At 36.4% G+C, this 14375-nt stretch overlaps 1 protein-coding gene across 1 annotated transcript in view; it reads left to right on the top strand.

Moving 5' to 3' along the window:
• Window positions 1-14375, top strand: part of SLC25A21 (solute carrier family 25 member 21) — a 269849-nt gene that overhangs the window by 189613 nt on the left and 65861 nt on the right. The window contains exon 3 of the mRNA XM_087723796.1: window positions 12068-12151. Within this exon, the coding sequence (XP_087579922.1) occupies window positions 12068-12151 (84 nt within the window). The remainder of the gene's footprint in view (window positions 1-12067; window positions 12152-14375) is intronic.

Below are 14375 nucleotides of genomic sequence, written 5' to 3'. Positions count from 1 at the left end.
TGCAAATTAATTAAAAATCAAAAAGAAAATATAGTGTTCTGGTTGCAGCACAAGATGGAGCTAGTATGCTACATTTTAAAAAATCTCTATAAAGAGGTTCAGTAGGATTGAAATTGTTACAGATCACCAAAAAGCTGCTAAATAAAATATCTCATTTCCCAACCTGAGGTATAAAAATAAGAATGTTGACTATAGAGAAAGTATTTATTTAGCATACGGCAAATACATGAACTTATAGTGATTCAGATGTTAATGTGGATGAATTCAGAATGTGATGGAGCCAACTGTCCATCATCTTAATGTGAGTGAATTCAGAGTGTGATGGAGCCAACTGTTGAAAGGCTGAGAACGCTTTCTTGATGGAGTTGACTACTCTTTCACCCTTGGGGCTTTAGAAGGCCCATTTTGTTTACCAGTTGCCATGTATTTAGAGAGCCAGGGGTTCTAAAAACAATGTCTAGCTGCCAACTGTCGTTAACTGCCAATTCTCCAATGTAGTCTGGCTGCCAATTGTTGCAAGTCGTTTGGTTCACACTACCATGCTAGGTGCACCATGTGGAGGTAAACTAGCATCACACCCCATATAGAGAAATAAACTATAACATAATGAAATTTTAAGACTTAGCATCATAGAAAAAATAATATATTTTTTTAAAAAATAGATGTATCATCTATTGTATTTTTCAGACTATAAGATGCACTGGAGTATAAGATGCACCAAGATTTTAAAGAGGTAAATAAATAAAAAGTTTTTGCATTCTGCATGCCTCCCAAACTCTCTGCACGCCTCGTTTTTTGTGAAAAAGAGAGTTTGAGAGGCCTACAAAGTGCTCCTGGGAGCCTGGGTGGGGGGGCAAAGGAAGCAAAAAAAAATGGTCCATTTTCACAAAAACAAGCCCGTTTTTTGCAAACAAAAAAGGGAATGCATATGTTTTGGGAGGTTTGTAGAGTGCTCCTGGGGGCTGGGGGGAGCAAAAGGACAAAAATGGCCTGTTTTTTGCTTGTTTTGCCCTCCACAGCCTCCAGGAACACTTTGTAGGCCTCCTAAAGCCTATGCACGTCCATTTTTGCGAAGAGGTGGGGTTTCGGGAGGCGAAAAATGCTGTATTCAGTATATAAGATGCACCCAAATTTTCACCCTCTTTTTGGGGTGAAAATGGTGCATCTTATACTCCAAAAAATATGGTACTTGAAACAACTGTCCCTCTACTTTAACTTTTCAAGGCTTCCTAATTTCTTGGAAATTCCTGCCTAAGGTGGAAAGTAATCAAAGGCTTTAAGGAATTATGTTAATCCTAGCTTTTACCAGCCACAGCTCATAGCTTCTCTCTGTGGCTGTGTTTTGAAAGGAGCACATCTTTTCTATCTGCAGCAAAGTTGGGGTATCTGACTCTGCGAATATATGAGAAAAAGTATCTCCCTTATAGAAATGTGTATTCCATGCCTAGCTGTCAATCTGCAACATTGTGAAGTCTGGCAATTTTTCAAAACTTTCTTAAAGGAGGAAAGAATATCTCTAATGGCATCCAAAGCCTATTTGATCACCAAACCATCCCTAAATTCAGACTGATATGAGTCTGGAAAATTATTGTTCTTCAAGAGAATCTGGGGCTTTCAGGTTTTCACCAAAAATAAATGCAGAAAAACTCGCTTATAGTTCTCTAATGAACCTATAGGTTCAGAATAATTTTATTCAGAAGATATACTTAATTGCCACCAGAACCATCCCCCTCAGGCAATCATATGCTTATCATAGAGTCCTCTACCTAATCCCACTAACTTTAATTAGTTATGATGTACATGAGTCAAGTATAAAATGATCAGCCTTTCTATATAAGAGAATAACAAGATTTAAAAGAATAGCTTTTGTAAAGGCAGTACATTATAAGGTGGTATTGTTTAAAAGCTTGGTCCTACATCATTCACATCATTGTGATGTATCAGAACCAACCCTTTAATTAAGGATAAAATTGGTGAACAGCATTCTAATTTTCTCATTATAAAGCAGCTTAATGGAAATTTTAAAATAGTGATAATGATCACCCTATAGATGACTTGTGAAAAATATTATCTATAATTTAGAATATCAGTGAAATTTAGAACTTTGCTGTGAGGGGTTGTGTTTTTTTGGAAACAGATGTTAAAATATATTTCATGTTACAATGAGACACCTATGATTAAATGGGTGGGTTTTTCCCCCAATCATTGTAATTACTGAAGCATATCAACAGACAGTTTTAATTTATATATCTGAGGTAGCCAAGAATTATAAGTGTCTTAATTATTTCTAACATACGGCTTAAGTCCCCTTTTTGAAAGCTATTGTAATTGAACAACCCTTTCTAATTGATTAGGTTTAAGGTTAGGATTAGGAACTAAAATTTCCGAAACCCAAGATGTCTTGTATCTTTTTAGTGTGTTTGTTTTTGTATTTCTGTGTCATATTATACACTACTTTCTTGAGGATTCTTCAGCCGCTTTGGCTTTTTGCTCTTTTTGTGGATACCTTTGAGTCATTGTGGATTCCTGGTGACTGCTTGAACAAGTCCCTGCAGTTTTCTTGGCAGGATTCTTTGGAAGTGTTTTTTTAAAAAATTTCCTAGAGTTTAGAAAGATTAACTGGCCCAAGATCATGTAGCTAACTTTGTGCCTAGGGTACTAGAACTAGTCTCCTAGCTTCTAGCCCAGTAGCTTAATCACTACATCAAACTAACTCTCCTTAGTGACATCTAAGTGACATCTTAGTGAATTGTTTGTGATTGCAAATTGTGACCACTGATGAAGGTTCAGTGCAAGAAAAAACAGCAGTAGGATTTTTAGCCACCTCAAGCAATACAGTAATCTCAAAAATATAGCTGAGAGAAATTCAGAATAAATACTGTTGAACTTTTAGATTAAAATAGAAAAAGAAAAATTTCTAACACTAGGTCAAAAAACCAGGATAAATGTAGGTGTGACACCATAGTGAGATTTTGAACTTGACTTAAGAAGATTATCTCAATGCATCATTATAGCATAACAATCCTTAACAGTGTTTTGTTTCCTACTCTGGTGCCCACGAAATGTATTAGGCTTCAAACTACTCTAAATCCCAATCAGCATAGCCATAAACCAAAAACTGACCCAAAGAAAAAGAGTTACAGGTAATTTTATTTTATTACATGACCCAGAATATCTGAGAATTCTATAATAAATTTTCTAAATAGAAATATCCCTTCATACCAAGCACACTTAATGTAAAGCAAAACAACACTTCTGCATATAGAAAACTGATATATCTAAGCAAAGTCTAAACTTCAACCTATTTCGGACACATGCAGTTTTTTGTTTGTGCAAAACTATATAAGAATGTGTACAATCATACAGGTTCCCAAAACAACACAAGATTGTTTAATCCAAATTCTGTGCTGAGGCCAATCATTCTTTCTCAGCCCTAGGAAGCAGGCATTGGCAAGCCACTTTTGAAAAAACTTGCTAAGAAAATTGCAGGGACCTATCCAGGGAGTTGCCAGGACTCAAATAATTGACTCAAAGGCCCAATAAAATAAATCATTGCAGTACCACAGCTAAAGTAGAACCTTCCATATTGGCAGAATTTATAGCTCTGGGGCTTAATATAATTAGCCATTTGTTTTGAATTTGAACATTCATATTGTCAAGGGTAAATCTTTCAGTGAACTGAAAGATTCATTCTTCAAATAAACGGCAGAAATGTATTCTCAATTTACATATTATCCTAGGTAAGTTAAATAAACAATCTGCAAATTCTGTTCCAGATGTTGAAGTCAGTTAACAGTTTTTATTTTTATCATATGGATCCTCAAGATGTCACAACTCCCATCTCATCATCAACCCAAGCCTAATTTCAGGTCTACTTCCTTGATGTCACAGTAAAACTACAATGGACACATAAACCTTTTATACAGAAAACATACCACATAGTACATGCAATACACACCAACATACTTCCATCTTTCATCTGGAATACACTACTAAATCTATATCTTTTGTTCTAATTAATTAGAAAGATATGCTCAATTGATTCATTCAGGAAACTAAACTACTTACACATCAAAAACAAATCAATACAGCGAAATAGATTCCCAGGAAGGATTTAATATCAGATCAGATACAACAAGCTACTAGTTGTCACTTCTGTTTCTTCTCTGAACATCAATTAAGAGCAGAAGCTACTCAAATGCATTACTAATAAATGCAGTGATTCACTTAGCTGTGGTAAGAAAAGTCATAAAATGGGTCAAAATTCACTTAAAACTGTCTTACTTAGCAACTGAAATTTTGGCCTGAATTGTGGTCGTAAGTCGAGGACTACCTCTATTATCAGGAGCGAAAGTGTTTTTCTGGTGAGGCCTGTCTATCAGGGCAACCTGGTCTGCCTGAATATGGGACATAGCATGATACTTCCCTTTTCGCCTTTCAATCCCAATCCAGGAGCTTTCGCAGGCAGTCGCTTCCATGACAAACTATAAGTTATCATCTCCATTCAAACCCTGAATCTGATGCCACTGTCTTGCTCTCACTCCTGTGTAGTTCTGTATCCTGGACTATTATAATAAAATTACTCCTTTTTTATTACCCTTCTTCGCTTGTCATTATCTAGCTTCTGCTTCCTTCCTCAGGGAAGGAAACCAAACTAGATTAAAATGCCAAAGAGTACATTGGTTTCTCATAACTTCCTTTTTATTTTTCACATAGTTGTATTTCTACTTCTAGCACAGAACTATGATTTTAAAGAAAATAATCCATTTCAGACTAAGAAAACTAAACATCTGCCTTTATAGATATCTTTTCAAACACCACCTTTGCTAGTCTTAAAATGTACTAGCAACAGTTGCGGATTTGGGAATGCCACAAACTTTCTGGTACCCAGTAATATTGATTTAAGATATTTTTTTAGTCTGAGTTGCCAAAATTTTGGATTTAGGCATATTTACTTTCCAGAAGTTGATGGGGAAAAATGGGGAATGGGAAAAATGATTACAAGGTAGCTAAAGTATGATAAGCTGCACCTTCTGTGCTACCAGAAATGCCATTTACTGGTTCAGTGATATATGGGTCTACTCAGGAATAAACCTGTGCTTCCAGATAAAAAGATAAATAATTGCAGCACAAAGCTTTAAATACATATTTAAATGTGTTCTTAATCATAAACTTGTGCATCTCAGGAAGAAGTTCTCAGAGGATGCTTACTGAGTTTCGTTTCTTTTCCCATCTTAGTCTCATATCTTGTGCACTGATTTATATGCTATGTAAAACATGCTTTAGTCAAATAACCAAGTGAGTGTACACTACCAGATTTTCCTGTATCTGAATCCCTTAAGTGCCCTGCTGGGAAACAGCAGTTTAACAGGCATATTTGCATCATATTTGCTAACAAAATGAAGTTCTAGAAGCAACAGCCCAGAGTAAAAATGAACAAAGCTGCTGGAACATTGGGTTAGCTTCTCACTTTTTAAACATAAAATCATATTCTATATAGGCAGTCCTCAACTTACGACCACAATTGAGCCCAACATTTCTGCTGTTAAGTGAGACATTTGTTAAGTGAGTTTTGTCCCATTTTATGACTTTTCTTGTCACAGTTGTTAAGTGAATCACAGCAGTTGTTAAGTTAGCAACTTGGTTGTTAAGTGAATCTGGCTTCCCCACTGACTTTGCTTGTCAGAAGGTTGCAAAAGATGATTGCATATGACCCTGGGACACAGCAAAGGTCATAAATATGAACCAGTTGCCAAGCACCTGAATTTTGATCACATGATCATGGCATGCTGCAAAGGTCATAACTTTGAAAAACGGTCAAAATACACATTTTGAATGGTCAATTAAATAATTGTTGTAAGTCAAGGACTACCTGTAATTAAACACATCCTGCCTAGGTTCACAGATTCCACAAAATCATAAAGTGGCTCATTGGATTTTGGTATCAGCTGGCGTGAGAATCCAGATGTTACACTCCATAGACTACAAATCGTCACAAAGCATGTTGTAGAAATCCAGCCAAGTGTAGATCATTCAGTAAGTGTGAAAGGCATCCTCAGCTAATGAAAGCTGGATGTTTGGTGACAGCTTACACATCCCTCAAGTGTATTCAGTGCTCAATGTTACCAAAGGCCCGCAAAGAATTTGCAGTGATAAAATCTGTCCCTTTCCTATTTTATTTTATACTTCTATATTGTGTTCTATATCAGTATTTCATCTGAGTCACATCAATCCACTTTCTGTCCTGCACATCTGCCAGATGTATTTTAAGTAATTTTTCAATTATCTTCCCTGATCAGCTTCTCTTTTTGGAGGGGAAATCATCAATACATAATCTTGATATGACTTATGGCTTATCAAGTGTGTGTGTGTGTGTGTGTGTATTCATATTTAAATAGCATATTTAATTCAACACACACATTTCTGGTTGACTAACATTCTTGTACTTAGTTCGACGCCACTGGAAGTTGTGAATTTTTCTAATCCTCCCAAGAGCTCTTTGGAAAAAAAAGAAAATCATGCAACAAATTCTTACTGGAGTGTAAAGCTGCTGAAGAGTGTTTGCTGCACTGCCAACTTGGCAACAGTTTTTTTTTCTTTAATAAAAGAAGTTACCGTATACAGAGATTCCAGATGTGCCAGAACTATTTTTATTAGGGGCCCAACTGAAAGTGCATTCAAGTGAAGTATGCATTTTCTTTCATAATTGCCAAATGTATTTTATTATGTCTCAGGAAAAAGGGCACAAGAAATAAGCATCATTAGTATATTTTTATGATTCATTAATTTTAATACATCTCTCTTTCATTAAAATTATTGTAATTAAAAGTCATTTATATTAATCTTCCCCTGATCTGAATTGTTCCAGATGTTCTGAATTATATCTACATAATCATTGACTGTTGTCCCTCGTGACTAGGAAGGATGAAAATAGTAGTCCAAAACACAAGACTGGCTCTGTATATACACTGAGAAATATTTTAGGTAGATCATACCATTTAATTTATTCATGTTGATTTTATTTTAATAATTAAAAAAGCAAAAGTGTAAAACACTTAAAAGCTACTTGAATTATGAATGCTAGAAAAAAGATAATAAGCCTTCTACATATTCTTATTGAATTGTCATAAATCAAATCTTTATTACTGTTTTTGACCAGCCTATACAGTAAAATAAATGGCAATTTAATGTAGCAATTTTTTATTACGAGAAAAAATGCATATCTAATTAAAAATGCTCGCTGAGCTTGTTGCTCTCTGAGCTTGGTTGTTTTCTTGCAGATGTTTCATAAGCAAACTAGGTAAAATGTTAAACCTGGAGCTACAAATATTCTGTAATTTAAATTTTTGCACAATTGTGTGACTTAGGGAACATTTCTGGTCACCTAGTATGTAAGCGTGACCCGTCAAATGTGCCCCCGACAAAACCGCACCAACAAAACTGCGCCAAAAAAACTGTGATGTCGAAAGCACTCCCACAAAAGAGCACCGACAAAACCGCGCCCACAAAAGCGCAATTAGGGTTAAGGTAAGGGTTAGGGTTAGGGTTATTATGTTGTTTTTGCGTTGTTTGTTGATGACGCGCTTTCGTCGGCGCGCATTTGTCAGCACGCTTCTGTGGGCGTGAGGTCAAATTTAGAGATGATTGGGGAGTTCAGACCACATGGTGGGGCAATATTAAAAGGAAACCATATGAGAATATGAGCAAGATTTTCTACCTCATTGGAGCCACAAAGGCAAAGTCTCTCTAAATAAGGAATCATATGAAATCTTCCCACCAAAAGTGCTGGTGGAAAGGTATGAAAGCAGGATCTATAAAAGCCCCATGTCTATTTGCTTAGTGTTTTTTATTTGTCTGGTTGTTTATTTAGTTTTAGATTGCATCAATATCCTGCAGTAAAGGTCTTGTAGTTATCTTCTTCTTTTACTTTTTCTCTTAAGTCTCTGACTAATATTTGATACTTCCAGTAAAAATACACCAACATTGTACTTTTCATGACACAGAAGAGTATAGCATACCTTCTTTGTAGAGTTCAATGTGTGCCCTAAAATATGATGTGGACTTGGCAGTAATAGGAACACGAACCATTATAAAATTTGCTTCAGGCTTGATTTTAGGAGAGTGGAACTTCAAATCTTGCAACTGCTGCTTGTTAACAACAAAATACAGAATTCTAGTTCTTTGCATCCATCTCGTAATCAACTACTGTAGATTTTTACAGACCAGATTTGGTGGCTCTATCAAAGCAAAATCTTGGAAACCCTTTTGTCAACAGGTGAAATCTACACATAGCTTCACATTTTTACTTTTTTAACAAAATGGGACAGAATTTTCAGGCACAGAAGCCTGTCTGAATAGATAAAGGTGGTCCAGTTTCAGACATATGGGTACAGTAATTTTGATTTTTTTTCCAGAAAAGAAAAATGCCTACAGCTTTTTTATTCTGAGACATAAATAGATGACACTGTTAGAGTAAAAACAAAATTTAGCACTCCTTCCCAAAAAATGTGATTATAGAAGAGCTTCTGCTGAATCACTCTTTGAGTTTTGAAGGTAAAGTTGATAGTCACCACTATTCTCTCACCCCTTACATATCCCCTTGCACAGCATTTTGTAGGCAATAAAATCTATAGTATAAGTAAGCTTTGTGTACAGATGTTTCTGTTTTTTATGAAGGATTCCAAACTACAGAGTCACACCTTGGGACTCTTGCCTGAAGGAAGACTCTACCTCAACTCATAGTGTGACTGCATTCATCCAAAGTAAATAGTATGATTCAATATTTGTTATCCATACCTGATACACTAAGGAATCTTAATGAATTCATATTTGGTAAAATCATGTTGTTCAACAGCTTTTTAAAAATGCTGTTCATTTTGAATATTCAGCCTCTTTTTCCTCATCCAGTTAGGTTACCAAAAGTATAGAAAATTGGACATAAAATTGGAAAGAAAGAAATTGCACCATTTTAATTTCTAAGTATTAAAGTCTCTATTGTATAATTTCTTTATATAAGAATGTGTCTGTATGTACAGGAACACATGCCACTTTGGTGTAGTGGTTAAGGGATGAGGCTATAAACTGGGAGACTGGGAGTTCTAGTCCTGCCTTAGGCACAAAGCCAACTGGGTGACCTTGGCTAATCACTTTGTTTTCACCCTAGAAAAGAGATAATGCCAAACCATCTCTGAAAAACCTCTCCAAGAAAACTTGCCCAGGCTGTCTCTGACAATTGGACATGACTGAATAGAAAGAAAAAAAATGTTTTTCTATGTATCTATAGGAGAAAATAGTTATGCGAAATGAATTTCTCAAAATTTTTAAAAAAGAATAATTTAAAAAGAATATCAATTTCAAAGATATTCCTATTTACTATTTTTCCCTAGGGAAGACATTTAGGTCTACTTAGAAACTGAACTCTACGTGATTATATTTGCCTTGCTATGTGATACATTGTATGTGTGGGAGCCATTGTTTTTTAAGATTTGATTAAACTTTTATTGTTAGCTTTGTCATTGGATCATATTCACCAAATCCAAGTTCTCAGCCAGATATTTCCTTCCAGTATTGAACAACATGTATTCTCACTGCTGTAAATGTAGTTCACGTTGCTCATAATATTGATATCATAAATTATAATTAATATATAATTCTAATTGTAATTAGTATATACCATATTTTTCGGAGTATCAGATGCACTTTTTTTCCTCAAAAAAGAGGCTGAAAATCTGTGTGCACCTTATACATCGAATACAGGATTTTTTGCCTCCTGAAGCCCCGCCCTCTTCACCAAAATGGCCGTGCATACCCTTATGGAGGCTTTCAGACAGCTCCTGGGGGCTGGGGAGGGCAGAAATGAGCAAAAAATGGGCTGTCTTCCCCCCCCCCGCCCCCCAGCAGCACTCTATAAGCCTCCATGCAATTTTTTTGACAAAAAACGGGCCTGTTTTCGTCAAAAATGGGCTGGTTTTTTGCTTGTTTTTAGCCCCCCCCACCTCCCCAGGAGCACTCTGCAAGCTTCCCAAGGCTATTCATGCCTCTTTAAAAAAACGGGCCCGTTTTCTCAAAAAAATGGGCTGTTTTGGGGAGTACAAAAACTTTTTTTCCTTTCAGAAAGCTCTTTAGTTAAAGTGATTGATGAGAATTAGATTGGTCAAATGCTGTGTCAGCAGAAACAAAGTCAGGTGCTGCAGATTGTCAGTGATTTCTTTGCCCAGCAGAAATGGATAAATATACTTGGAAACACCTACCTACCTACCTTCTCTCTCCCTCTCTCTCTCTCTCTCTCTCTCTCCCTACCTACTTACTGTATTTCTCTCTTTCTTTCTCCCTCTCTCCCTCTATCTACCTACCTACCTACTTTCTCTCTCTCTCTCTCTCTCCCTATCTATCTACTGTATTTCTCTATCTCTTTCTATTTCTCTTTCTCTATCCATCTACCTACCTACCTACCTACCTACCTACCTACCTACCTACCTACCTATACCCTCTCTTTCTCTCCCTACCTACTGTATTTCTCTATTTCTCTCTCTCTCTATTTCTGTCTCTCTCTCTCTCTATCCCTTTATCTACCTACTTAACTACTCTCTCTCTCCCTCCCTACCTACTGTATTTCTCACTCTTTCTTTCCCTCTGTATCCCTCGATCTACCTACCTACCTACTTTTATTTAATTTTGTGCGTCTTATACTCCAGTGTGTCTTACACTCCAGTGAATCTTATACTCCGAAAAATACAGTAAACAATATGTTTCTTTGTCTTTTTTATTTTCAATATTCTAAGTCATATAAGCAATAGAATGTTAATAAATTAAATTAATGCTGCTCAAATATCATTACTGACATATCAACACTGAAACAATATAATATATCAAAATGTAAAATAGAATTAAAGGGAGGAGGAATGAGTATAGACCAGGGATGTCAAACTCAATTTCATTGAGGGTCGCATTAGGGTTGTGCTTGACCTCTGGGGGCCAGGGTGGGTGTGACTAGGGTGGGAGTGGCCAGCTTTACATCACTTGTGTCAGTCCCTGTGGTGGCTCAAGTGCTCTGCCAGCAAAAACAGGCTCCCGAGCTCCATTTTTGGCTGTGACAGCCGCTGCCAGTGAAAACAGAGCTTCAGAGGGCGGCCCACAGCCCTCCCAGGCTCCGTTTTAACTGGCAGAGGCACCGCAGGCCAATCCTTTGCTGTTTCCAGGGTGACCCCGCAATCCAGATCTAAGCACCCTGCTGGCCAAATCTGGCCCGTGGGCCTTGAGTTTGACACCCCTGATATCAACCATCCAGATTTAGAGGTGTAAAAGGACTGCATATTTGAAGTGCTGGACTATTATCTTTGTGTTCTAGCAAAACTGGAATACAGGAAAAGATCATTACCCTAAGACTTGTCTTTCATGTAAAATCTGAAGTTATCTAATAATAGTGCTGTATGAACTGGAAAGAGCCAACATGATGTGATAGAAAATTTAAACTGTATTTCAGTTTAATTCTATGAACATAATGTACTATTTTTTACAAATTGTAAAGTAATCTTGAAAACTTCCTATTGAATTGAGATACAGGTGCTGCATTGACTGATTGTGTGGTCTGGTCAAAATAACATGTATTTCCTTAGTATAATTTACATGGCCATATACATTTGTATACCACTGTTCCCCACAGATAGTGTTTTGTTCAGGTTTTTTTAGATGTGTCCTTCCATATCAGAGTTTGTTGGTTTGTCAATGCCATTAATATAGTTACTTTAGGGAAATGTTTTAAGAAAGTATTTAGGAAATACTTTAGAAAATATTCAAGGCAGGCATTGTGTGTTCTATATGTTCTGCTCCTGTTTATGCTGTAATAGAGCCCATGTTGGTAGACTATGTTATTTCACTTGAAAGAAATTCATGGCAGATCGTTTTTACATCCCTAAGAATTGCCTGAAACAATGTATAATTTAACATTCAAGAAGGAAGTTAGAGATAAAATATGAGCATAACATTTAGAAAATTCTTACAATCCTTGTAAAATGTATATTTTAAAACCCTAGTATAGCTTCTAAGTTTTCATTCACTACTTTCATAGGTTCCAAATTCAAAGAGGAAAATCTGATCCCTCCGGGTACAAGAGCCTTGGAGACAGTTTTAAAACTATATTCCGGACGGAAGGGTAAGGATACCACCATACATTATAATTTTATGATTTTACTCCGTAAAAAATGTTATTGCACTGCATTTCATTCATTTCACATCTGTACCTTTTTTTCATTCTGAACTGGAGTTCTAAGGTAAAGAAAACATATTGGGTTGTTCACTGCAATTAGAATATTTTCTAACCAAGATGCTTCTGCTATATTAAACTTTATGATGTATAAAGATTTATGCGACTGGGGCTGAAGTGTTTACATTATTTCTTAATTAATGTGAAAGGGATGTAGTTTTATTAATTATTGCTGAATGACACTTTTATGTATTATAAAAACTCCTTGCAGTGATGCTAAGGAACTAAGAAAGTTCGCGTATGTAGGACCCTGAAACCATTTTTTTGTATTTTAATTGTGAGAAAGATAATATGCCATTTTACTGACATCACATGAGGTAAATTGATGTCACGTTTAAACAAAAGAAAAATAAGAAAAGATTCCTTGAAATGTATGCTTAATTTAGAGGTCAGTTCCCCTATTGTTTCAAGAGTAGTAACAGATGCTTCCAGGCAATGAGCAACAACTTTTTTTGATTATTAGAACATTATTTCTCATGACTGAAAACAGCCTTATCATATCATAAGGAGAAAAGTACGTGCGGTTCCAAAGTGACACCGATTATCTGTAGCAGGAGGGAAGCAATCTGCGGGCTCCCATTTTTGCAGTCCCTAAAGCTCCCACCCCAAAAAAACCACTGCCCAACTTTGCAGCATGATTCCCTCTTTCTTGCTTCCCCCCCTCCTTTGGTAGATCGATGCTTAAAATAACTGTGCTTAGTCTCTAGAGTAATAAAATATTGTTTTCTGTAAGACAAAAAAATGAACCGCTTCCAAAATCAAGAAAAAAAGGGCCTAAAATCTCAGCCCGACACAGTCTACTAATATCATTCCATCATCAGTAGTGGACCTCAGAAGCCAAAACATATTCAAGAATAAAATAAAACTGAAATCCCTGGAGGAAAACTGTTTCCTATTCCTGACCTAGAGAGTAAGAGATTTCTTTATTGAAAGTATTTAGGACTAGGCTGGACAGGCATTTGTTACTAATATTCTAGCTCTTTCTTTATTACACTAATTGAGATTTTGATCCGATGGACTATAAATCCACAATTCTAGATTGTATCTAGATTGTGATGGACTCTCGCCTAATGTATCACAAAGTAGATCAGTGTTTTTCAAACTTGGAACTTTAAGAGAGGTGGACTTCAAGAGGTGCAGTCCTTCCAAGTTCCATTTTCGCACCGTGGGCCAGTCCTTCACTTTTTTCCAGGGTGGCCCTGTGGGTCAGATCTCAGCACCCTATGGGCCGGATCTGGCCCACAGGGCTTGAATTTGACACTGATCTAGTGTAAGCAGAATTGATAGGGTTGCAGCTCCAATGATAATTTTCTGAATTATTTAATATTGGAACTGGCAGGGTGATAAGCAATAGCATAGTTGACAGATGTACAAATAATCAGAAATCTGGATTTTCCTCTATTGACCCTGTGATAAGCCTCTCAAATGGATCTTTCTCCCCGTTTATTTTAATTCATTATGTATTTAGTGTTGACGTTATAAACTTTTAAATAACATGTTTAAGACATTCAGTAAAAACTAAGATAGAAAAATTAAAATGGAACCAACTAAATTACAGCAAAATTCAATGCTGGCTAACTGACTAGCTCTTTAGTGGGAATCGCATGCTGTCTCACTGATGTCTCCTAAAAACTTTTAAATAGTCCCCATGAGTGACAGGCAACTGAAATTCAGAGGGAAAGGAAGTTAAGGAGTTTCTTCCTTCTCAGTCAATCAAACTTGGCTGGATGCTTGCAGAATACAAGAACCTGGAGATTAAAACAGATTTAATGTGACAGAGCCTCCAGAATTCATATCCAAAGCCTGTAGAAACTGGAAGGTAGAGGTAATGTTGCCAGGGGTAGTTGCATGAGGGATTATTTATTTCTTTTAAGTGCTATTTATTCCTTTTTTAAAAATTCTCTGGGCTTATTATCACCTCCCCCTTAACATGCCCTTATAGCCATTTTTACATGCATCTCTTTATGACATTACATTTGTCTCTTCCCCAACCCACAAATGAAGCAGCTTAACATTGTACAGAAGTTTCCCTTTCTCCAGGTATAATGTTGGTCTAGAGGTGAGTTCCTACCAGTTTCGACCAGTTCAGCTGAACCGGTAGTGGTTTACCAGC

Source organism: Thamnophis sirtalis, unplaced genomic scaffold, assembly GCF_051295495.1.
Source record: "Thamnophis sirtalis isolate CommonGarterSnake01/CBP01778 unplaced genomic scaffold, rThaSir2_p1.2 scaffold_1, whole genome shotgun sequence".
NCBI lineage: Eukaryota > Metazoa > Chordata > Lepidosauria > Squamata > Natricidae > Thamnophis > Thamnophis sirtalis.
The sequence above is the reverse complement of the archived record's forward strand: the minus strand, read 5'-3'. Positions and strand labels throughout refer to the sequence as shown.